Source organism: Quercus lobata, chromosome 5 (assembly GCF_001633185.2).
Source record: "Quercus lobata isolate SW786 chromosome 5, ValleyOak3.0 Primary Assembly, whole genome shotgun sequence".
Taxonomy (NCBI): domain Eukaryota; kingdom Viridiplantae; phylum Streptophyta; class Magnoliopsida; order Fagales; family Fagaceae; genus Quercus; species Quercus lobata.
Genome location: NC_044908.1, coordinates 16,928,354 through 16,952,980, shown reverse-complemented (window position 1 = coordinate 16,952,980; position 24,627 = coordinate 16,928,354). Strand labels below are relative to the sequence as shown.

Below are 24,627 nucleotides of genomic sequence, written 5' to 3'. Positions count from 1 at the left end.
ATTGTACAACTGGAGGTAACAAGGAGCAGCAGGAAAATGTTTAGCAAAAATAAGTCATAGGGTTAAATAAAGCTCAATGTGTTTTCACCTGTGCTGTGCTTCAGTTCCCTCCCTGAAGCACATGGCGGAGATATTCCTCCTAATCTTGAGATTGTTGGTCCTGTAGCCGTTGATGAATTGGGGCAAGACAAATGGAAACTTTTGCCTGTGGAGTGTGGAGGAGAAAGATCAAAGAATGCTTGATGAGTATTTGGAGTACCAGAGGCAGATTGAGAATGAGAACAAACAAACCCCTCGGCATTTGTATACTTTCAAACATTCAATGCAAATGCAGTAATCAAAACTGGAAAATGATCCTCATTTTAATAGATTCATTTCATATTTTAGATTAGATATTACAAAAGCTAATGGTATATATACTTCTGTGTCAGGGCTCTCAATTTGCATTCCCAGAGAAGATCAGTTTTAATTTTGGTTTGAAAATTTGATGTTATTCTTTGTACGCTGATAATTGCATTTAAACAAAATCTAGGCGGCAGTGTTTTTTTTTTTATTTATTTATTTTTCCATCAAGCACACTGTTTGCACCGGCGATGATTATATTTTGTAAATAAGTTATAGGTAGTCTTATATTTAATTTTCTGTTGTTTATAATGATTTTTCACTTAAGAAAGTTTGAGATTTTAAGTGATCAAAATTTATATCTGAAACTTTTAGAAGGCACTGATGCCATCTTCTTTTTTCTCAACATGCTGACTGTCGTAATCCTCGCTTGATCCAGCTCAAAGATTTCCTATCAGAGTAATGTTTGGGGGAAATGCCATGGAAAAGCAAAATTCATGAAAGGTTGAAGGTCTTATTATGGAGAATTGTTGTGGAGGCTACTAGAAAGCACAGGTGCGGCTTTAGGGCCGCCGCACCAGCACCCAACGCACATTGACGTGGCGTGCAGTGTGTGATGCCACTGACTGCACGTCCATGCCATGCCTTTTTTTTTTTTCTTTTTTTTTTTTCATGCTGATTCACGCCGATTTGTGCTGAACCGGGCTGATTCGTGCTGATTTTAGTAGGAATGGCTGATACAGCCCAATTCTAGCCGAAACGGACGCCAAAATGGGCTGCCACCATGTCGCTAGTCTCCATTCTTCTGCTTCATATGGCCTTGTGAGAGAGCGAAAAATAAAATAAAAGCCTGCTTCATGTGCACTTACTTGAAACTTACAGAGAGAGCAATGTAGAAAGTTGTGGACTGTAGATAGATTTTTGAATAGGTGTATCGTAACGTTCCAGTAAGTCAAAAAAAAGTCAAAGATTAGATATTTTTTGGATTCCCACGTGCCAAACCCCACCTAACCCCACTACCCACCACACAATTAACTCCCTCTTATCGCTTCCTTGGCTGGCTCATTCTTTCTTTCTTTCTTTTCATTTTTTTTGTTTTCTCTTGTATGCTCCTCTCTACTCTCATCTTCTCCACTGGCACTTCCACACCACCACCACCATTTCCACCATCATCTTCGACAAGATCTCCAGAAAATTTTTGGGAACCCATAAACACCTTCACATCCTTTTTTGAGGTAAAAATTTCTCATCTTTTTGGTGGGTTTTGCACTTTTGGTTGATGTTATTTTTATCTAAGGTTTAAGAATGATACCCATGTGATTTATAAGTATTGGAAGTGATATTTATGTGTTTTTATGTATGAGTTTTGCATTGGTGGAATTATTTGATGAGTGGGTATATGGTTTGTGCTAATGATGACTACGTAAGGGTTATTTATGGTGGAAAATTTAGGGGTTTTAAGTTATAACATGTGATGGTTGGTAAATTTAATTTTTCCATTGCCATTGGATTTATTTGGAGTTAGTTGAAGTTCTAAATTTCTTATCTTGGAGGATATATTGATTTTGCTTTCATGGATCTCTTAACGATGTAGTGTAAATTTTATGGAAGCTAGTCATAATGTTGGAGATGATATTAAATGGGTTAACTTTATAAATTGGAATTTATGCCTTGTGAATCAATTTGTTGAGAAACTATGGAAGTGGAATAGATTAGTATTGATGAGGTTAAATACTAGGCTTGCCTAATTAAATGATTATTTGGCAATTCCTAAATTGTAGCTAAATACAATTTTAAGCTTTATGCTTATTTTGTTAGGTATGCTTGATATTGTTGAGGAAAATTGTTAGAAAATCTTTTGATAAGAATGAAGTTGAAAACCTTACAAACTTTGTGGAAATTAGATTATTTAAGGTTTTTCTGAAACTACTTGGTTATAAACTATGTATTTGAAAGGAAATGTATACCCGTGAGCTTTATGTGGTTTTGACACCATGCCATGTGTGATTTCCCGATGATCACCTGATTTGGTTTCTGTAGTCTTTGTGACAATGAAATCAAATCTAGGTCAGTGCCCTTTCACTTTGGATGACGCGTTCTTCCCTACTGTCCATGGGGTGAAGAGGTTCCTTGATTGTGTGTGGGTGAGGCTGCTGTCCATGGGGCCAAAAGACCACAAGCAAGAGTGGTCCTATTTGACGTGCTATCTCTGCTGCCCATGGGAGGAGAGAAAAACCTTGAGGGTATGAGTGAAGCTGATATCCATAAGGCCAAGCATCTGCATACCAGAGAGGACAATATCATGCCAGTTGTGAATGGGTGGATCCCCTGACCGGTCTATGTGGTAATGTGGTATATTTGTGATAATTTATCTTATGTTAGATATTATGGCTTTGGAAATTATATTGTTGATACTCACAAATTATAATATATAGTTTCATGATATTATTTTGAGAAACTTTATGTTTCATCATTTAATCATTCTTGTTACATTATTATTGAAAATGATATTGCAATATTCAGTTAGCAATTTCCTAAACAAAAACATGTTTTGTAAATTGTTCATTATAATGAAACTTGCATTTCCCCCACCCCCATTAATTATGCTACTTACTGGGCGTTAGCTCATCCCACGCTTTAACAGTTTTTCAGATTTCTTAGCTATACCTTGGATATGGAGCTTACTTCCTTGGTGATGATTAGAGTGCTATCTTAAATTTGGAGACTCTTGCTGTAAATGGTTGGTAACTCGATCTTGCTATGTTCAACAAGACCTTAATTTATTCTATTAGGGGTTGGTTACTTGAGGTTTGTTAACCTCAAGCATGGTAGGCATAGACTTGATATTAAGATTCCTTATTCTTGATAAGATTGTGACTTTGTGCAATCCAAGAACTTTGTAGTATATATTCATGTATTATGTGGAGACACAAAATTTTTAGTTATTGTTTATAAATATGTTATAGAACTCTGACTTGTAATATGGAGATTTTAGTGTGGTTATATATTCTTATCCTGTGGAAAAAGAAAAGAGCTTAAAGAGAGATCTCTTACAATTTGAATTGTCAAAAATAAAAAAGGAGAAATCTACAAGTACTTTGAGATGATTTCTCATGTTGTGGACCCTTTTGGGTTTGGGGCGTGACATGTATTGGTATAAGAGAGAACTTGTGAAAACAGTAAAAATACAGATTTTGATTCTTTGATTTTGTCACCTTTACTCATCAGTTTTTATTATTCTTTAATACTTTGATTTTATCACCTCATTACTTCTTCTTTTTTTGAACGAAAATAATTTAATATTACAAATATGTTATTGGGCTAAAATTGGGATTGTGTAAACATTATAATATATATATATATATATATATATATTTATATTTATATATATGCTTTTAAATTTATTAATATATGTTTACCAATACTTCTAAATTGGTAAATGTTTCCCATTATATAAAAAAATATGCTTAGCAATACATGGAAAATATAAATAAAAATATTTTTAATAATTTTTAATTTCCACACCCTCGAGTCCGGCACCCGTACCATGCTTCATAGGGGGGTTACACTTTCAAGTATTGATTAGTGGATACTAGCTACTCTTATTGTGATTTGGAATATGAGACAGAGGTCCATTTGGAGATTGAAATACTACCACTTTGTTTTTTAGGTCTAGAGTGATTGTAATGCTCATCATTTCTTGCTACCCTTCATCCCTGACTTCATCATTTTCTTATGATCACTCTCTTCAGTTGCCCTCTATGCCATTTAGTTTCTATGGCCTTAAGTAAGCCCATTACCTATCTTTATAAGAAGTGCCCAAAAATTTCCCAAAGCCATTGAGTTTTCTCAGTCCATCCTAAGGTGTTTGATTCTCCCATGGTAATACTAATCAACTCTTCCTCTGTGTGTGGGGTGAGTAATGGGCTAATTGACTACCTCATAGTTATGATAAAAATTGTGTTCTTAGACTTTCTCTAATTTTTAACCTACTAACATAAGCTCACATTAACACAAGGGAAAGAGGATGGAGCAATAAAAAGAGGAAGAAATTAATTAAGGTTATTGATCCAATCATGTGACTATCTTGACAATACAAACAACTGTATTGTATTGAAGATCTAAATATTGTCCCATTTTGTTTTGAAATAGTTAAAAATATATATATTAATATGTTGCTAACTTTGCAACTTGCACCCCTCCCCCTTGTCTATTCTTCAAACTTCTAAAAGTATTGTTAATAACCTCCTATCAATATTAAAGCAACAATCTTTACCCATATATAAAAGCAAAATGCCCAGTATACAAAATATCCCATGGCTCAATATTAAAAAATCATTTAATTTGTACCTTAAAACATAATTAAAAAGTGATATAATAATAAGAAGACATTATATAAACACACAGAAAAATGGGCAATTTTTCTTGTCACGTTATGAAACTCCTGGACAGAAGAGTATAGCCTATAGAACCCGTTAAAATCAAGTTAAACTATTTTCTTTCCTGCATATAAAGGATATAGAGTCAGTCTTGGAGATTCACAGTAGCCATTGTGAATATTATAATATATATATATATATATATATATATTCAGAGGCAAGAATAAAAGAAAATATTAAAAAAATAAAAATAACCTCTCTCTCTCTCTCTCTCTCTCTATATATATATATATATATATATTGATGTTAATGTTATAATAAATAAGCAATTGTAAACAACTCTATCTTCAAACTTAATTTCTATCATCACCGCACACTATTGGCGCGATGGTTACTTCACAAGTATAAGTATTTGTGGTGCGATGGTTACTTCACAAGTATAAGTACTTGTGGGATACAGATGATAAGAACTAGGATTCAAGTTTCTAGAAGAGAGTTTCATACATATAATAATTAGATATTTTTTAAAGAATTATAAAATCTACTCAATAATCTCGATTAACTAAATATATACTTTTCATTTAATTTGACTCCTTCAAATAAATTTGAGGAATAAATCAAACTAAAAGTATTCAGATTTCAGAGTATAACAATATACATGTAAAGTTGTATAATCTCAGTGCCTTGAAAGCTTTTAATAAATTTGTAGGAGTCAGCATTTCTTTCTATGTTCTTCTCAATGGGGACAAAATGGGCTTCTGCCCTTTTCAGAAAAATTAATTAGTCTTTTGCCCTTCTTCTCAAACTAAATAGGGAAATGCTTTTCTTTTGAAACTCGACTTTCTCAAAATGAAAATGTATCATATTTGGTATTGCATTTGGGGAATGCATGAATTGTTGATATGGAAAAATGAACATCTTTTATTTAATCTTAGATAAGGAAATCTTAGATTTTATGGTATATTAGAAAATTTAAAGATGCTTATCTCTTCTTGTTATGTGGGAAATTGTTAGAAAATCTTTTGATAAGAATGAAGTTGAAAACCTTACAAACTTTGTGGAAGTTAGATTATTTAAGATTTTTTTGAAACTACCTGGTTATAAACTATGTATTTGAAAGGAAATATATACCTGTGAGCTTTATGTGGTTTTGACACCATGCCATGTGTGATTTCTTGGTGATCACCCGATTTGGTTTCAGTAGTCTCTGTGACAACAGAATCAAATCTAGGTCAGTGCCCTTTCACTTTGGATGACGCGTTCTTCCCTGCTGTCCATGGGAGGAAGAGGTTCCTTGATTGTGTGTGGGTAAGGCTGCTGCCCATGGGGCCAAGAGACCACATGCAAGAGAGGTCCTATTTGACACGCTCTCTCTGCTACCCATGGGAGGAGAGAAAAACCTTGAGGGTATGGGTGAGGCTGCTATCCATGAGGCCAAGAGTCTGCATACCAGAGAGGACAATATCATGCCAGTTGTGAATGGGTAGACCCCCTGACCGGTCTATGTGGTAGTGTGGTATATTTGTGATAATTTACCTTATGTTAAATATTAAGGCTTTGGAAATTTTATTGTTGATGCTCACAGATTATAATATATAGTTTCATAGTATTATTTTGAGAAACTTTATGTTTCATCATTTAATCATTCTTGTTACATTATTATTGAAAATGATTTTGCAGTATTTAGTTAGCAATTTTCCAAACTAAAACATGTTTTGTAAACTGATCATTATAGTGAAATTTGTATTTCCCCCACCTCCATTAATTATGCTACTTACTGGGCGTTAGCTCTTCCCACTCTTCAACAATTTTTCAGATTTCTTAGCTATACCCTAGGTATGGAGCTTACTTCCTTGGTGATGATTAGAGTGCTATCTTAAATTTGGAGACTCTTGCTATGTTCAACGATACCTTAATTAATTCGATTGGAGGTTGGTTACTTGAGGTTTGTTAACCTCAGGCATGGTAGGCCTAGACTTAATATTAAGATTCCTTCTTCTTGATAAGATTGTGACTTTGTGTAATCCAAGAGCTTTGTAGTATATATTTATGTATTATGTGGAGGCATATGATTTTTAGTTATTGTTTGTAAATGTGTTATAGAGCTCTGACCTGTAATGTGAAGATTTATGGTTATATATTCTTATTATGTGGAAATGAAAGGAAAACAAAGATCTCCTATAGTTTGGTTTTCCAAAAAGGAAAAATCTAGAAATACCTTTGGGATGTATTTCTCATGCTTTGAACCTCTTTGGGTTTGGGGCGTGATAGTCAAGGCAGCGTTTGAGGAGTAGGAACACAAGGAGACCCACTAACAAATAAATTAGGAGCCCATATTCTCCATCCTTGGAAGAAACACCACTGGGTTTGGGCACCACAGAACCTATGTTCATTATGAAATAGGATCTTGAAATACTCTACAAGAATGAAGGACAAGATAGTTTTGTTAGTAGTAGTAAAAATGAATGGGTCAATTAAGAAAATAACCGAAAATATGACTCCAAATAGACTAAAATGGAAATGAATATGTACATGTGGTTTAGCTTGATTAGTTTATTGCGGACACATAGTTAACTTCAAAATTTTGGGACTAATTAAGACTTGATTGTTGTAGAAAAAAAAAACTAATGGTTGAAGTAAGAGGTTGTCCATTGTCCAAAATTTAGAGTTTATACTTTATATTAGTACAAGAACCATTACCTTACTGAGGTATTACTCAATAATTCCGTATGCTTAATCGAACAAAATGCTTAGTTATACAACACGCTTAAATTGAGGCAGGCATATATATTGGCTAATAATATTTCTGTATTTGCTTAACTCCCTTTTTCCCTTTTTTGGTTTCTCACCCATTTCAACTTTTCTTCATAAAGGCAATTAAATTCAAGCCACCCTTTTCTCTATTCTCCATTTCCATCCATAATGAGCAGCATGAAACGCAACGCAACCCCATCTCCCTCTCAACCTCCACCGTCCGATGTTGATGATCAATCACCCAACATCACCGAAGAAGTCGATCACGCCATGAACGAATTCTACAATGGGAACCCCACCAAAGCCTTGAGTCTTGTCAAGGACATCCTATCTCGCCACCCAAACTCCGCGCTTGCTCATAACACACTCAGCTACCTTCTCGACAAAAGCCTCGACTCTACTGCCACTCCCGACCACAAAAAGCTCAAAAATGCCAAGAGTTCCGTCAACTCTTCCAAGCGAGCAGTCGAGTTATGCCCCATCTCTCTCTCCTTCTGGTACTCATACGTCATTGCACTCGTCAAATTAGCCTACAATGACAACAATGCTGGCTTCGAAGCTGTGATCCAAGCGTGTGATACCAGTTTATCCATCGAAAACCCCATTGTTCACGGGGAGGACGAAATTGATTTAATCAGAAAGAACCTCAGACTCTTCAAATTGAGAAGCGTGTATCTCATAGACACTAAATATTTGGGAAGCATAACGAATGAGATTCAAGAACTACAAGACAGAAAGGAAGAGATCGAACTGAGAGCTGTTTCGGCAAGGAAGAACTTCAAAACACAAGAATTGGCCTCGTCAGATAACAAAAGAAAGCTCAAGAACGTAAAGAAAGTTGCGGCTGATGTTGACACGGTGGCGACACGAGTCAAGGCCTATTGGAACCACGGGATGAGTATGGATCAAAAGAAGGATTTGTTGAGGATTGGAATCGAAGACCTTAAACTGCATTTTGCTAAGAATAATTCACCGGCGGCAATGGCAGTGTTTATGCAGGCAGTGGAGTATGTGAAGGTGGCGAAGAATTGGAAGTTTTGGACGTGTTGTTGTTGCAGTGAGAGGTTTTTTGACGTCGAATTGAATAGGGAGCATATCAAGAGTGTGCATTTAGGGACTTTCTCCGATGAATCACAATCAGTCATGCCGGAAATTGAATTTGATTCAGTCCATGACACCGTTGAATCAAGAAAGTGGGGACCTGTGGACGTGATCGCCGCTAAGAAAATGATGGAAGATTTGTCAAGAAACAGGCGTGGAGATGAAGGCCTAAATGAGTCTACAGTTTTCATGAACCAGAAAGAATGGCCTTATTGCAAAGATAGCAGGCGTGACAAGGTCATTAATGAAATTCGAGCAAGGTTACGCCTGTTCTTGAGGGTTAGATTTTTTGTTTCAAGTCATCTTTTAGTGTTCATGGACTTGATAATGGAAATGCTTAAGAAGCGAATCCCGGAACAGCTGCTTAAGGAACATTGGATGAACCGCACTCTGCTTTCAGCATGCTTTCTTGACATCTCAGAGCTTAATCGTGTGCTCAAGTTCTTGGACGACCTCGCTCATATTTGTGGGTTATACGGGCTCTGCTCCAGTCTTGCAAAGGATAAGATTAGAGGTGAGTTTCGTGTTGCTTATCATGAGAAGATTGTATTCAATGAGGACTTCTCTTGTGTAGTTTTTGACAAGAGAATGTTGCATGGAGAGCTTCTTGTGCCGAATGATGGAGCCGCTGTTACTTCTAGTGCTAATGCTGAAATCGTATTAAATGATGATGAGTGTAAAGATGCTATTATGGATTGGTTATTGAAGGGAGGTACTAATATTAATATTGGGGAGCAGTTGAAGCAGTGGGCAAATTTGAGAGAAACAAGTAGAAGTCAAGGGAAAGATTTTTTCAAGATCTATGAGGCTGAATTTCACCGGATGCAGAACATTCTTGAGAAAAAAATACTGTATTTGAGATACATTAAGGTATTTCAGAATTTGGATAGTATATGCGTTGAAGAAGATAAAAGAAGGGAAGAGTTTGGGCGCAAACCATTGAGTTACGAGTCTCTCTTGTCAGAACGGGAGAGGCAGACTAAGAACACATATGATGGGAATTTTGAGTCGGATATCATATGGTATATTTTGGAAGAAAATCACGAGGACAATGAAATAAAATTAGAGATCAAGAGGCATATTAGTGAGATAAATGAAAAGGTATGATATAGTCAAATTTATGAACATGATAAATTTCATGCTTGAAGTGAAATCCAATGTCCATAGGTGTAGTGTTGTGTTTGATATTAGATATGTTGCTTGATGAACTGTTTCGTTCCGTAGGATAATTGAATTTCAGTATGTTTATTGTTGCAGCTTTACAAATTTGATGGTATAATCAGGACAACTACAATTGCTATGCAGCAGACGGGAAAGAAAATTGAAGCGGTAACTGCTTATGACTACCGATCAATTATGGTGCCCCTGCTCAAGTCATTCATTCTGGTTTGTGTTGGATTCTCCGTGCTGTTTTATTGAAGGTTCTCATATAGTTATCTTGCCCGTCTATGATCTGATGTTTATGGTAAACTATTCCCCTTTTATAGGAACGCCTGGATGAACTGGCTAAAAAAGATGCAGAAGAGAAGTCTAAGGCTGCAGCAAAAGCATTGTTATCAGAACCTGATCTTGATGACAAGAAGAACACCACTGACAAAGGATGTGGTGATGCGAGACAAGGGAAGGGAAAATCAAAGGAAAAAATGAAGAAAAAGAATAAAAGAAAGCCAAAGGAATTACAGGTCTTGTATACTAGTTATTGTTTTGTTTATTTTGTATGGTTGTTACAGTTGTCTAAAGCTACACATGTATAAATTCACCAGAAAAAATGGAGAAGGGGGAGGAACTAAATGTGTGACAATAAGAGCATCTAACAAGTTAAATATTAACATAAGATAGCCGAATTTTGGACAAATATACTTGAATTGGATGCCAAAGGCTTAAGATATAGAGGTGCCAAGTTAGTGTAAATGAGGTATTTCAGAGGTATCCAATTTAGGAAAATGTGGCTCAAGTTTACTAGAATAGTAGTATTTAAGGATCTGAACTCTGAAAGAAACAAAAAATATATGAGCAATCTAATACATATGACATATAAAAGATATTAAACACTCGCACTTACTGAAACAGATTATCACAGAAGCTAGCTTATTGGATATAAACTTTGCAATTTCTCAGAAAGAAAGAAAGATATAAAGTCTGCATAGAGATCCTAGTTCACAAAAAATTTGGAGAATCTATTATGCAATCTAATGTCCCAAAAATATACAATTTGTTTATTTTAGGCAACTGGAGGTAGCAAAGAGCATCAGGAAAATGTGGAGCAAATGTAAGTCTTTGTTTTTGTTACTCCTTTAACATTTCCATTGACTAAATATGTGAAAATCTGTAAATTTTTTTGCCATATGTGCTCCCATTACCTAAACTTAAATAAAGCTACAATGATTTTTCACCTGTTTTGTGCTTCAGTTCCTTTCCTGCTGAGCATGGCGGAGATAACCCTCCTAATCCAGAGATTTTTGGTCCTGTAATCACTGATGAACTGGGGCAAGACAAACCGAAACTTATGCCTGAGGAGGAGAAAGAGCAAAGAACGCTTGAAGAGCATTTGGAGGACCAGAGGCACGTTGAGAATGAGGCCAAACAAGAGCGCCTTGCGGAGCTAAATAAAGCTGGAAGCAGTGCAGGAAATATGGAAAAAAAGTGCCTTAGGCGCATTAACTTTGATGACTTTAACTGGAAGTATTTTTATCAAGCTCAGGGTGTCAAATTGGATGAGAAATGAAGAAAATTTGAAGAGTAGTACCCCAGAGTAGAACTTGAATCTGACTAGACCCAATTAGAAGTAATAAATTGTCTTGAATGAAACACCATCAATATTTGTACAAAAGATCTTGATGCATGTGATTAATCTTAGTCTTAGTTGGAATTTTCTCCTTTCAATCTCAGTTTGCACTGTGTTCGGTTTTCTAACACCCATGCGACTGGCATCTGACATTAAAGAGAACCTTGTAATGGAGGTTGGGAATCTTTGACAGAATGGGACAGATACAAGATAATGATAAAGTCTTGCAATTCAATGGATAATGATAAGTCCTTTGAACCGTGTTTATCTAAAAACTTATCAATATAAGTTTTTAGATAAACACCGTGTAACAAAAGCAATCTGTGTTTGAAACAATTTTATTTAATAGTAATTTATATTGTGAAAGTCGTGGCTTTAACTTATCCTAAGCCATGATTTTGTTTTGGTGTGGCGTGCAAGTCCTGGAAATCTATTTCCTATTTCAATTGCAACACTATCTCCTAATTGCTTTCGGACTAGTATTCATAGCAGGTTATATAAAGGTTTTCTCTAATTTTTTTTTTATTTGTGAGGCGCTTTCCTCTAACATTTATAAAATTGAATTATAGACTTTCGGTTAGGCACTAAAAATACTTCTCATTGATATTGTTGCTCCCTTAATCCATAAAGTAAGGTATGTATTTCTCCTTCTCTTCATTTTTTTTCTTCTTTGATTTGCTTATTGGTCAGAAAAGAAATTTAATGTATGTCAAATTCACAGTACTGTTATCTTCAATGGAATCTGATCAATTTAATTGAGCATTCCTAACAATGAATATCCTGAATGATTCATGTTTGATTAAAAAAATTATATGTTCTACTATATATATAGTTTATTAAGAGTGCAACAATTTTTTTTAATAAGCATTCAAACTCACATGGATTTGAATTCCTCATTAAGTTAGAATCTTAAACTTCAATGTCTTGCAAATTTAGAATGTGTCAGCTTTGATTTTTCTGTTGATTCATATTGGCATATTGGTGGGTACGGGTGCACCAATGAGTGGTTTGGAGGGTTTTTTTTTCCCCGCAAATTTCAATGCTAAAAATTTAGAATATTTGATAAAGATCCAAAAGTATATATAATTATTAATAAACAAGAAAAATTGACAACAATATTTATTTTTAAATGCTTACAAATTTGGATAGCTTATAATTTGTAAATTTGGTGCTCTTTATATGCTATGGTGATTGCTTTGGTAATTTTATGTTGATACTAATTTACTGCTTAGATATTAATCTACTTTTGATCTCTTCTTTTGTTATATGTTAATATTATTTTGATGTTTTGGTTTGTTTATATAACACATGTACTTTTTTTCATAATAATGTTATTTTTAACTTTTGGATTTTACTATTAGCTTTATTTTCAATTCCTGTTCAATTTTAATGTGAGTCTCTCTTTGCTTACTGTTTTCAATTGTAATTCTATGGTATTATAAATATATATAAAAATAGGAACCTTAATTTTACTAATCATTTTAATTAGAGATATAAAATAAAATGAATAATATATAGAATTAAGCATTTTAGAAGCAGTTCATTACAAGTTATTATAACAATAATCATTCATTTGGTTATATGTGTGTGTATATATATGAGAATACTAAAATTAAGGAATAATGATTCGTTTAGTTATTGTTTCTCAAAAAATTACTATATAGAAAAATTTATGACCAAAACCGTGCAAGCACGAGACTCCTACTAGTTTGGTACCAAACATATTTGGATATATCTTTTTTAACTTGTTATGTTGCGGTGTCAAGTCATTAACTCATAAAAAAATCTTGTCAAAACTACACATAAAATGTCTCTTTAAATGCCACATAATAGGTTAGAGCAAAATTCAAATATGTTTGGAGCATAACTTATTTCTCCAATTTTGGATCATTCATGTTTTTAGAAATTTCATTAGTTCAATTATAATTTTTTTTTCTTACTTTAGTGTAAAATTTGATAACTTGTATTGAAAATGAAACTTTTTAATAATTTCACTATAAAAAAAAGGTAAAAATAAATTTTATTTTATGAAAGATCACCATCAAACATAAAATTTTTTGGAGTGTGCATATATATAAATTATCGGGAAAAAAAAAGTGTGTATATGTGTGTATATAATAAAAAAAAAACAAAAATGTGTGTACATACGTGTGAGAGGTTGTCTTGATAAATATATTAGTATCACAACTTGACCTTCCAAACAAAAATTTCTGACTCTACTCCTAGGCATCGAAGTTCTTCTTCTTCTTTCTTTTATTTCATTTAACTTTTTATTTTTCATCAAGAGAGGTACAATGAGCTTGCTATATATAATATGTTATTGCCTTACTCGTCTGTGAATAAACTATGTACAATATGCGTAGATCTGACATCAATTACTTTAAACTTGAGCATAAGAAGGACACCTTGAACGATAATTTAATAGTCATTCAAAGGCTATATATATATATATATATATATATATATATACATCCCTCTCTCTATCTATATAGAGACAGATTTTAAATAAATAAATATTATTTTTGTTCTTATCTTCTTCTCTTATTATTTTTAAGGAAATAAAAATATTAATTTGATTGCAATTCAAATTCTTCATCTAATCATTTTATAAATAATTTTTTGATACCATCACTCTTTTTATCCTTAACAACTTTTTAGGAGTGCAAATCAAATAAGATTGAAGTTTTTTTAAACATCTTTGTATCACAAACAAAAACAACTTTTTTGTTATGATAATCCACATAAGAAAACATAGATTAGAATTAAATAAGCATCTAAGTTTGAATCTAATAGAAATTGAGTTGAAATAAAACTCAACTACCACTCTATTTCAATCAATAAAAATACTAAAATTAGGTGAAGTACTACATAAGGAAAATTTCAGCTTTTCGGTGAGAAGAAGTAGTTTTTTTTTTTTTTAATTGTGTTTCCATTTTACTATTAAGGTAGTTGAATTATTACCTGAATTCTATGGTTTTTAATTTTTTTTAGATAATTCAATTCATCTTAATTTTTTATATAATTTATTAAAGTGTTCTTAATTGATTGTGCAGATTATTTTCTCATTTATGGCAACATTAAAATGCGTACATCAGGTAATTAATATGTAAATTTTTACATTTACATTGCAATATAATTTTCGCTTCCTCTTTATCTTGATGTACATTTATTTAATTATTTTTTATATTACCTTGATTGTGGTAGCCTAGCAGGTCTATAACTTTTAATTTATGGATTTTTTTTTTTTTTGGTTTTACATACAAGAAATTCAATTACCATTAATTAAATTAAGAGATTTATGTGAGAAGAACTATCTTTTTTTTTTTTTTTTTTTAATTACATTCTATTTTTCTATTAAGGTATTTCAATTATTGCTTATTGTAGGCAACCGGAAGTAGCAAAGAGCGACAGGAAAATGCGGAGCAAATGTAAGTCATTAATTGTTTTTGTTCCTACTTAAACATTTCCATTGACTAAAATATGCGAAAATCTGTCAATTTTTTGGCCATATGTGCCCCCAATACCTAGACTTAAATAAAGCTACAATGATTTTTCACCTGTTTTGTGCTTCAGTTCCCTTCCAGCTGAACATGGCGGAGATAATCCTCCTAATCCAGAGATTGTTGGCCCTGTAATCACTGATGAACTGGGACAAGAAAAACAGAAACTTAGGCCTGAGGAGGAGAAAGAGCCTTTGGAGTATCAGAGGCAGATTGAAAATAAGGCCGAACAAAAGCGCCTTGCTGAGCTAAATAAAGCTGGAAGCAGTGAAGGAAATATGGAACAAACGTCCCTTCGTCACATCAGCTTTGATAACTTTAACTGGAAATATTTTCATCAAGCTCAGGGTGCCAAATCGGAAGAGAAATGAAGCAAATTTGAAGAGTAGCACCCCAGAGAACTTGAATCAGACTAGACCCAATTAGAAGTAATAAATTGTCTTGAATGAAACACCATCAATATTTGTAGAAAGGATTTTAATGCATGTGATTAATCTTAGCTGGAAATGATAAAATAGACTTTCCAAACAATGAGTTCGTAGCTGCCACCACGTACACAACCCCTTCAATATCCCTACTTCATCTGCCAATCTACCAATAGCCATCCCAAAATTAAGAACACAGTTTATCCTAGCTCAATCAATGAATGACTTGGTATTACTACTGGTACACCTTAATCTACCAGCTTGTGTGCTATAAAACATATCATAGTAATCTTGGCATGAAAAATTCTCAGGCTTACATTCTTGCAATAAATAGCCTTCTCAAACGATGGAAACAACTAAATTTTATTTCCTAATAGCCAAAACAAGTGACCGAACTAAACCAAATACTGGTTGATATGTCATATGATAATTGATTAATCAATAATGTTGTAGAAAAATATATTTTTAAAAAAATCTTTAGAAAATCATAGTCTAGTTATAATTTTCCAATGTAACAAGGTTAGTTTTAAATTTAAATACTTTTTTGACAACTATGTTTGGTCATCTGCAAATTTTTGTATGACAATTAGTTCCTACTATTTTTTTAAATATACTAAAGTGGACTGAATGGACCGCAATAGATCAAAATGGACTAAAGTGGACTAAATGTACCAAAGTGGACCGAAGTGAACTAAATAGACCAAATAAACCGAGGTCGACTGAACTGGACTGGAATAGACTGAATGGACCAAATGGAATCAAAATAGACTAAAGTGAACTGAATTGACTAAAATGGACCAAATGGACCATTGTAGACCGAAATGGACCTAAAAGGGTCTTTTTATTTTGGCGAAACTACACTATTGATCCTTCAAGTTTACCTTGTGTGCATAATTGATCTCTTAAGTTTGAAGCGAGTACAATTAGTCCCTTAAGTTTTAAAACTGAGTTGTATTAGTTCTTTTACTAACTATTGTTAATGGTGTTACTTACGTGGCTAACGGAACAATGACTTGACATTTTTTTTAATGATGCAGAATGTTTTTAATTAAAAAATTAGAAACTAAATTTAGAGAAAAAATATTCACCGGTACTGAATTAAAAACATTTTTTTCCCTCTATTCTCTCAATTTCCCTCCAAAAATGAGCAGAAGAGATGATAAAAGAAAGTTTAAGAAATACGCGTCCAATGTTGTACACACGTTAACTACACAAGACAAGGCTTATTGTGTTTTTAGACTTTCTCTTATTTTTAACCTACAAATATAAACTCTCATTAACATGAAAGAGAGTAAGTGAGAGTAATAAAAAGAGGAAAAAATCAAAGGGACCTTTGGTTTGGCGGAATCTACATAAATTTGCATCCAAATTCCTCAAAATATGATGCCTAGTAATCTAGATGCTTGAGAATATAAACATTCCAAAGTTTGGTTTAGTTCGGAATCTACTAAGAATCTAAAAAATATGACATTCTTATAAACACAATATCAAATTAGATTTGTAAACACAATATCTAGTCTTTTTTTTCAATCTTCTCATAAATAATATATATATAACTATAAATCATGGAAAATTCACTAAAATTAAATTCTAACATTCTTTAATGACATGTATAATACATAAATAATTTTTTTAAATTCTTGTTCTTCATGGCAAGCACAACATCATCTTTGTTAATAAAAATAATTTCTTTTCTTTTAGCATCTAACTTAATACCAAATAGGAGATTCTAAAAAAGAGAAACACTACATACACACACATATAAACTAATTCTTAATCATATTGCTAAAAAGAGATAAGGACAATTTTTTTTTTTAATTATTTATTTCGACTTTGTAAATGGTTTAAAAATAAAATGCAACTTTTTCTGAGCATAGAAATATAAATACCCACCTGTTTCGAAAGTAATTCATGTTACTACAAAATTGAGGTTGAATATGAATCTAGATACCCTCAAGCATCATATTCCTTTATGCAATTTGCAATCATACATGAGATTCTTATGGAGTCTTTAAACATTCTTAGGAATTCTAAAACATTACCCAAGACCAAAAATAGCCTAAACTTGACCAAAATTGATCAATGTAAACCAAAATGGACCAAAATTATTTATAAAAAAAAATTAAAAAAAAAAAAAACTGCCACAAATCACTACTTAATAGCCACAAGTTTTTCTCTTTAAATTTCGGGTGTTGTATTGTTTTTATTGGCTATTAACGAAAAGACGGTTCTTCCCATAAAAAGAAAGAATCTCTCTTTCTATTTGATGGATTTTGTTTTTTGGGCTAATTATGTAGTGCTCATATCCTTTTCAAGTGTCCTATTAAATCCTAATAATACATTGCTTCTTATTATTTTGATAGACACATAGGCTGGCTAAAGACCTAGGCTTTAGAGCATTCACATCCGATTTCTACAAAAAAATCCATTTTACCATCTCAAAAGCTACTTTATCATATATACCATACCCTTTTCCAACACATTTAACATCCTAACTTTTATTTTAGCATACTACACATTAAAATAATATAACAAATATTCTCACTTCTCTCTCTAATCTCTGTTTCTCTCTCTCTCTCTCTCAACCACCCACCACCACCACTACCGTTCAGCTTCCCAGTCACACCACCCAACTTTGTTGAGCAACATAGTCACACGACCCACTACCAAGAATCATTTCAAATCAAACCAACACAGTAAGCAAAGATGAACATAACAATAACAAACCCATAGTGACCAAACACCATCCACCACAATCACCACCACACCAACCCAAACCAACAAATATGAATCCAAAATCCAAAGTCCAACCAAGCGGAGTCCAAAATCAAACCAATGTCTAACAAAGCGGAATCCAAAATTGGAATCCAATACATCAGAAATCCATAGCAAAAAATCAAAACCCACCCAAAATTTATAGCAAAAAATTAAAATCAAAACCCCATTAGAATCAGAATCCACCTCAAACTCCCATTGGAACCCATGCACAATCAAAACCCATTCACCTTTGCCATGGCCCACCCGATCTCGCCACGCCATGACCATGCTCATCTCAACCACGCACAACCATAATTTTTAGACCTGGACCGTTCAAAGAACTGGTAGAGGGAGAGGTTCAAGGTTTTTAAGGTCAGACCAAGGTTTGACTAAGGTCGAACCGCGATGATGTCATAATTACTTTAATAATTAATTAAAGCCCAAATATAGATATTAAATTTATAAAACTAGCAAAATTGACTAATATATCTATATATGTGAGGGAAATTTAATGATTTTCAAGCATATATTCACAAATTAAATAAGAAAGTTAATAAAATAAAATAATAACCATGAAAACATTAAAATTTATGATTAATTTTTAAAGTAAAGTTGAATATCTTTGAAGGATTTTAATTATAATTTTTTTTTATTCCTTTTAAGAGATGGATAATTTAATTCAGTAGAATAGAATTGTGTTAAGTTGTCTTTATTAAAAAAAATAAAATAAAATTGTGTTAAGTTTACTTCAAGTATTTTTTTTAAAAAAAATAAAATTGTTGAGCATCAACTTGCAAGCTTAGCTGAGTGGTTAGACTCTAGCTCCAACTCTAACCATGCCTAGGTTCTAAACATGGTAAGCGCACTTCTCTGATTTTTCTTAATTAACAAACATGCTTGAATCGCAGTTGGACCACCCAGTTCATGCAGAACCGGTGCACTGTGGTGTTAAAGGGTTCATAGAATTTTAAAAAAAATATGGTTCTCTATGTCTAAAAAGCTAGATTTCAGTCCGATTTTTAGTTAACCAGTTGGACCACCCGGTCTGGTTTGGGTCTGACAACCTTGTGCACGACCTCGCCATGACCCACGCCGATCTCCACCGTTGCATGAACCACTCGATCAAAACCCACACCAATCTCGACCACGCCGATCTCTACCCACCCAATCAACCACCGATCAACCCATCAACAACCCAGAACAATCCAAAACAAAAACCCACTAAAAGCAAATCAAAAAGCAACCCACACCACCAAGACCACGCCGCCGAACCACCAGATAACGCTGGACCCACGACCACACCAAAAAATAATGAACCACCATAAGAGAGATGTGAGACCAAGAAGCTATGTTTTGTCAAGAGAAAGAGAAGATGAGACAATAAAGAGAAAGAAAGAGGCAAATATTTGTAGGTGAGAATAAAAAAATATTATTCGGTTTTAGAACATTGCTACAGTACCATTGTAAATTTACAATGGTACTATAGCATAATTGCAAATTATTTTAGGAGTAGAAGACTGGGTAATGACATTTTTTGTGCTTGGATGGTAAAATAAGGCAACATATGGCATATAGCATGTCGGGTACTAATTCTCTTAGAACTCATTACAAAATGGTCCTACCACATTTATAAAAAGACCCCATCCCTATTATAAAAATAATAATAATAATAACCCAAAATTTTATAATAATTAATGTTTAAAAATAGAAAAAACTATGTATTATTTTTATCAATTTTAAAAAGCCTTCCAAGATATTCAATCAAATGATCGATAAGAACTCAATCCAATTAGAACATTAAAATGTTTGAAAAAAAAAATGTTATAAATCTATTGAATCAATGATGATTAATATTCCTTAATGGCTAAAGACATCTACTAACCGTTCAATAACATTTTTCTAATAACGTTGTTTATATTTTATGAAAGTATGTGTGAGTGAAAAATATATGAAAATATGTGTAATGTTATTTAAAAACTAAAAACAAATGTTTAAACACATGTAACCAACGGGCACCTATTTTCCTTGACATTGTGGAGACAAATGTGAGTGCATGAGGCCCATTTTGTGATTGCTTATTAGTTATTAATTCCTTATTTTCCATTTACATTCAAACCATTCTCACTATTCTCTTTTTCCCTCCAAAATGAGAAGCAAGAAACGCAATGCAACTGCCTCTCCTTCTCACCCTCCACCGTCTGATGTTGATGATCGATCACTCACCATCACCAAAGAAGTCAATGGCGCCATTGATGAACTTTACAATGGGCACCCAACCGAAGCCCTCAAACTTGTCAAGTCCACCCTATCCCGCCACCCAAACTCCGCTCTTGCACACGGCACCCTCAGCTTCATCCACTTAAAAATCTCGCATTTAGCCACCATCATCGACAATTACCGCCCCGAGATGCTCGAACATATCAAGAGATCCGTCGACTCATCTAAGCGAGCGGTGCAGTTATGTCAAGACTCCCTCTCCTTCTGGTTCTTCCACGCTTCCGCACTAATGGCATTAGCCAGAAACGACGCCAATGCCGGCTTAGAAGCCGTGATTGAAGCATCTGATACCGGTTTAGCCATCCAATACAAGGACAACAACCCCGAAAGTTGGCTCACACAGTCCCAAAGTGAATTACACAGAATGAAACTCAGGCTCCTCAGATTGAAAAGCAAGTATTTCATTGACACTAAATTTTTGGTAATCATAAAGAATGAAATTCAAGAACTACAAGGAAGAAAGGAAGAGATCGATGAGAGAGCTATTGCGTTGAGGAAGAACCTCAAGAAAGTGTTGAACGATGAAACTGTGGCGACCCATGTCAAGGATTACTGGAATGACACGATGAGTATGGAGCTAAAGAAGGATTTGTTGAGGATTCGAATCAAAAGCCTTAAACTGCATTTTGATAAGAAAAAATCACCGCAGGCTGTGGCGGTGGTGATGCAGGCGGTGGAACACGTGAAGGCGGCAAAGAATTGGAAGTTTTGGACGTGTTGTTGTTGTGGCGAGAGGTTTTTTGACGTAAAATTGAATGCAGAGCATCTGAAGAGTGCGCATTTAGGGACTTTATCTGATGAGTTACGGTCTGTAGAGCCGAAAATTGTATCTGATTCAATCCATGACTCCGTTAAATCAATAAAATGGAGACCCGTGGATGTGGTCGCCGCTGTGAAAATGATGGAAGATTTGTCAAGAAAAGAGGGTGAAGATGAAGTTTTCTTGAAACAAAAATGGCCTTATTGCATCGATATAGAACGTGAAGCGATCATTAATAAAATCCGAGCACTATTAGACCAGTTCTTGAGCATTAGATGTTTCGTTCGGAGCCATCTTCAAGGGTTAATGTTCGTGATAATGGATATGCTGAAGAAGCGAATCCCAGAACAGTTGCTTAAGGAACATTGTATGAACCGCACTCTGCTCTCGGCGTGCTTTCTTGACATCTCAGAGCTTAATCGTGTGTTTGAGTTTTTGGATAATCTTGGCAATATTTGTGGGTTACACGGGCTCTGCAAGAGTCTTGTGAATGATGAGGTTAGAGGTGAGCCATGTGAGAAGCTTGTTTTTAATGAGGACTTCTCTTTTGTTGAATTTGACAAGAGAATGTTGAGTGGACAGCTTGTTGTGCCAAATGATGGAGCTGCTGTTACTTCTAGTGCTGTTGATGAAATCGAACTAAATGATGATGAACATAAAGATGCTATTGTGGATTGGTTATTGAAGGGAGGTACTAATATTGGGGAGCAATTGAAGCAGTGGAAAAATTTGATAGAAACTTGTAGAAGTCAAGGGAAAGAGTTTTTCAAGATCTACGAGGCTGAATTTCACCAGATGCAGAATATTTGTGAGAAAAAAATAGAGTGCTTGAGAGACTTTAAGGAATGTCAGAATTTGGATAGTATATGTGCTGAAGAAGATAAGAGAAGGGAAGAGTTTGGGAATGAACCATTGAGTTATGAGCCTCTCTTATCAAAGCGGGAGAGACAGATTAAGAACACAAATGATGAGAATTTTGAGTCAGATATCATATGGAAAATTTTGGTAGGACATCATGTGGACAATGAAATAAAATTGGAGATTAAAAGGCTGATTGGTGAGACGGCAGCAAAGGTATGGTATAGCCAAATTTATGAACATGTCAAATTTTCAAATTGTTTGATGTGAAATCGAATGTCTCTCAGTGTAGTGGGGTGAGAAATATTAAAGATGTTGCTTGATGAACTGCTATATTCCACAGGTTGATTGAATCTCAGTATGTTTGTTGTTGCAGATTTGCAAATGTGATGCTATAATCAGGACAACTACTATTGCTATGCAGCAGACAGCTAAGAAAATTGATACGGTAACTGCTTGTGATTACCGATCAATTTTGGTGCCCCTGCTGAAGTCATTCATGCGGGTTTGTGTTGAATTCTCTGTGCTGTTTTGTTGAAGGTTTTCATGTAGTTACCTTCCTACCCGTCTATGATTTGATGCTTTCGGTGTACTATTCCCCTTTTGCAGGTACGACTGGAAGATCCGGCCAACAAAGATGCAAAAAAGAAGTATGAGGCTGTTGAAGAAGCATTCTTATCAGAATTTGAACTTGATGACAAGAAAAAGACTGACAAAGGAGGTGGTAATGCAAGACAAGGACAGAGAAAATCAAAGGATAAAAAGAAGAAAAAGGATAAAAGAAGGCCCAAGGAATTAAAGGTCTTGTATAATGGTTATTGTTTTGTTTCTTTTTTATGGTAGTTACAGTTGTCTAAAGCTACACATGTATAAATTCTCCAGAAAAAAAAAATGCAGAAGGGGCAGGAACAAAAAGTGGGAAAATAAGAGCATCTAAACATGTTAAATATTAAAATAAGAAGGAAAAAATTGGACAAATGTAGTTGAATTGGATGCTAACAGACTTTGGATATGGAGGAGATAGAGTTAAAAGGTGAAACAAAACCAAAAAGATAGTGTAAATGAAATGGGTATTTCTGGGGTAGCCAAGTTAGGAAAAAGTGGATCAAGTTTAGTAGAACAGAAGTATATAAGGATCTGAACTATGAATGACGTACAATAAATTGAGCAATCTAATACATATGACATACAGCGCACATTGAGCACACGCTCATACTGAAATAGATTAACACAGCAGCTATTAATTGGATATAAACTTTACATTTGCACAGCAATGTAACTAAATTTAATATATTTTTTTTTATTAAGGAATGCAATAATTGGATATGACCAATACATTAAGAATCCAAATACAAGAAAGCAGCTAAGATCGAGTTTAATTAAAGTTGATAAAACACAAACCTTTTTGAAATTGAAAGAAAGAAATTAAAAATATAAGATCTGCAGAGAAATGCCAGTTCCCACAAAACAAAGAGAATCGATTATGCAAACTAATGTCCTAAAACTATACAATTCGCTTATTGTAGGCAACTGGAGGTAGCGAGGAGCAACAGGAAAATGTGGAGCAAATGTAAGTTTTTGTTTTTGTTTTTTTTTTTTTTTGGTTCATACTTCAACTTTTGCATTAATTAAAACAAATGTAAATTTGTGGCCGTATGTGCTCCCACTCCCTTAGGCTTAAATAAATTTCAATGTGTTTTCACATGTGCTGTGCCTCAGTTCTTCTCCAGCTGCGCATGATGGAAATGATCCTACTTATCCTGAGATTGTTGGTCCTGTAACCACTGATGAATTGGAGCAAGAGGAACGGAAACTTACACCTGAGGAGGAGAAAGAGCAAAGAATGCTTGAAGAGCATTTGGAGTATCAGAGGCAGATTGAGAATGAGGCCAAACAAAAGCGCCTTGCTGAGCTAAATAAAGCTGGAAGCAGTGCGGGAAATATGGAAAAAATGTCCCTTAGACGCATCAACTTTGATGACTTTAAATGGAAGTATTATTATCAAGCTCAGGGTGTCAAATTGGATGAGAAATTAAGGAAATTTGAAGAGTAGTACCCCAGAGCAGAACTTGAAATCTGACTAGACCCAATTAGAAGTAATAAATTGTCTTGAATGAAACACCATCAATATTTGTACAAAGGATCTTGATGCATGTGATTAATCTTAGTCTTGGAATTTTCTCCTTTCAATCTTAGTTTGCACTGTGTTCGTTTCTCTAACTCCCATGCGACTGGCATCTGACATTAAAAAGAACCTTGTAATGGAGGTTGGAAATCTTTAATAGGTTGTAATTTTTTTTTTTTTTTTTTTTTTTTTTTTTTTTGGCGCTTTATATGCTTTAGAGCATCTCCAATAGGAGAGCTAAACATAAAATTCTCTCTACTGTAAAGAGTAAACCCACAAAATATGCATCCAATGGACTCTTTATACCCGGAAATTTTTTTTGGCTCATAAATAGTAGCTCATCAAGTCTGATCAGTTATTGTTCATTCTTCAAATGTTTTTTTTTTTCTATTATAATAATCAGGTATTGAATAAAAAAAAGTTGGAAGATATGTAATTGTTAAAAAAAGAATAAGTACTAAATGAAGAAATAATATTTAAATAAGATAAAGAATGTGATAGAGGACTTGTTGGAAAGTGTATTTGAAAAAGTGGGTAGTTAAAATGTAAAAATCACTGTTCATT

The 24,627-nt window shown here is 34.0% G+C and overlaps 3 protein-coding genes and 1 long non-coding RNA gene across 4 annotated transcripts; all 4 read left to right on the top strand.

Moving 5' to 3' along the window:
* Positions 1-1,409: 1,409 nt before the first annotated feature.
* On the top strand, positions 1,410-3,376 carry LOC115992700. Its single transcript, XR_004092620.1, has 2 exons — positions 1,410-1,577; positions 2,383-3,376. It is a non-coding gene; the product is annotated as an uncharacterized LOC115992700 (long non-coding RNA).
* Positions 3,377-7,593: 4,217 nt separating this feature from the next.
* On the top strand, positions 7,594-11,533 carry LOC115989568. Its single transcript, XM_031113326.1, has 5 exons — positions 7,594-9,677; positions 9,834-9,962; positions 10,064-10,258; positions 10,802-10,845; positions 10,986-11,533. Exons 1-5 carry the CDS (start codon positions 7,644-7,646, stop codon positions 11,299-11,301), a joined length of 2,718 nt encoding a protein of 905 aa, XP_030969186.1. The 5' UTR covers positions 7,594-7,643; the 3' UTR covers positions 11,302-11,533.
* A 427-nt stretch (positions 11,534-11,960) lies between these two features.
* On the top strand, positions 11,961-15,343 carry LOC115989183. Its single transcript, XM_031112845.1, has 4 exons — positions 11,961-11,995; positions 14,415-14,456; positions 14,746-14,789; positions 14,935-15,343. The coding sequence occupies exons 2-4, from the start codon at positions 14,430-14,432 to the stop codon at positions 15,230-15,232; spliced, it is 369 nt and encodes a 122-aa protein (XP_030968705.1). The 5' UTR covers positions 11,961-11,995; positions 14,415-14,429; the 3' UTR covers positions 15,233-15,343.
* A 4,837-nt stretch (positions 15,344-20,180) lies between these two features.
* On the top strand, positions 20,181-24,073 carry LOC115993105. The gene is made up of 5 exons (XM_031117386.1): positions 20,181-22,154; positions 22,315-22,443; positions 22,548-22,739; positions 23,465-23,508; positions 23,658-24,073. The coding sequence occupies exons 1-5, from the start codon at positions 20,190-20,192 to the stop codon at positions 23,989-23,991; spliced, it is 2,664 nt and encodes an 887-aa protein (XP_030973246.1). The 5' UTR covers positions 20,181-20,189; the 3' UTR covers positions 23,992-24,073.
* Positions 24,074-24,627: the final 554 nt, after the last annotated feature.

What these genes read in the sequence shown, in the direction of transcription:
- LOC115989183 (XM_031112845.1), top strand. Translation starts at nt 14,430, where the DNA reads ATGGCAACATTAAAATGCGTACATCAG. An exon ending in CATTAAAATGCGTACATCAG is followed by an intron (nt 14,457 to 14,745) that starts GTAATTAATATG and finishes TGCTTATTGTAG; the next exon opens with GCAACCGGAAGTAGCAAAGA. An exon ending in CAGGAAAATGCGGAGCAAAT is followed by an intron (nt 14,790 to 14,934) that starts GTAAGTCATTAA and finishes TTTGTGCTTCAG; the next exon opens with TTCCCTTCCAGCTGAACATG.
- LOC115993105 (XM_031117386.1), top strand. Translation starts at nt 20,190, where the DNA reads ATGAGAAGCAAGAAACGCAATGCAACTGCCTCTCCTTCTCACCCTCCA. An exon ending in TTGGTGAGACGGCAGCAAAG is followed by an intron (nt 22,155 to 22,314) that starts GTATGGTATAGC and finishes TTGTTGTTGCAG; the next exon opens with ATTTGCAAATGTGATGCTAT. An exon ending in CAGGAAAATGTGGAGCAAAT is followed by an intron (nt 23,509 to 23,657) that starts GTAAGTTTTTGT and finishes GCTGTGCCTCAG; the next exon opens with TTCTTCTCCAGCTGCGCATG.
- LOC115989568 (XM_031113326.1), top strand. Translation starts at nt 7,644, where the DNA reads ATGAGCAGCATGAAACGCAACGCAACCCCATCTCCCTCTCAACCTCCA. An exon ending in TGCTCAAGTCATTCATTCTG is followed by an intron (nt 9,963 to 10,063) that starts GTTTGTGTTGGA and finishes CCCCTTTTATAG; the next exon opens with GAACGCCTGGATGAACTGGC. An exon ending in GAAAGCCAAAGGAATTACAG is followed by an intron (nt 10,259 to 10,801) that starts GTCTTGTATACT and finishes TGTTTATTTTAG; the next exon opens with GCAACTGGAGGTAGCAAAGA.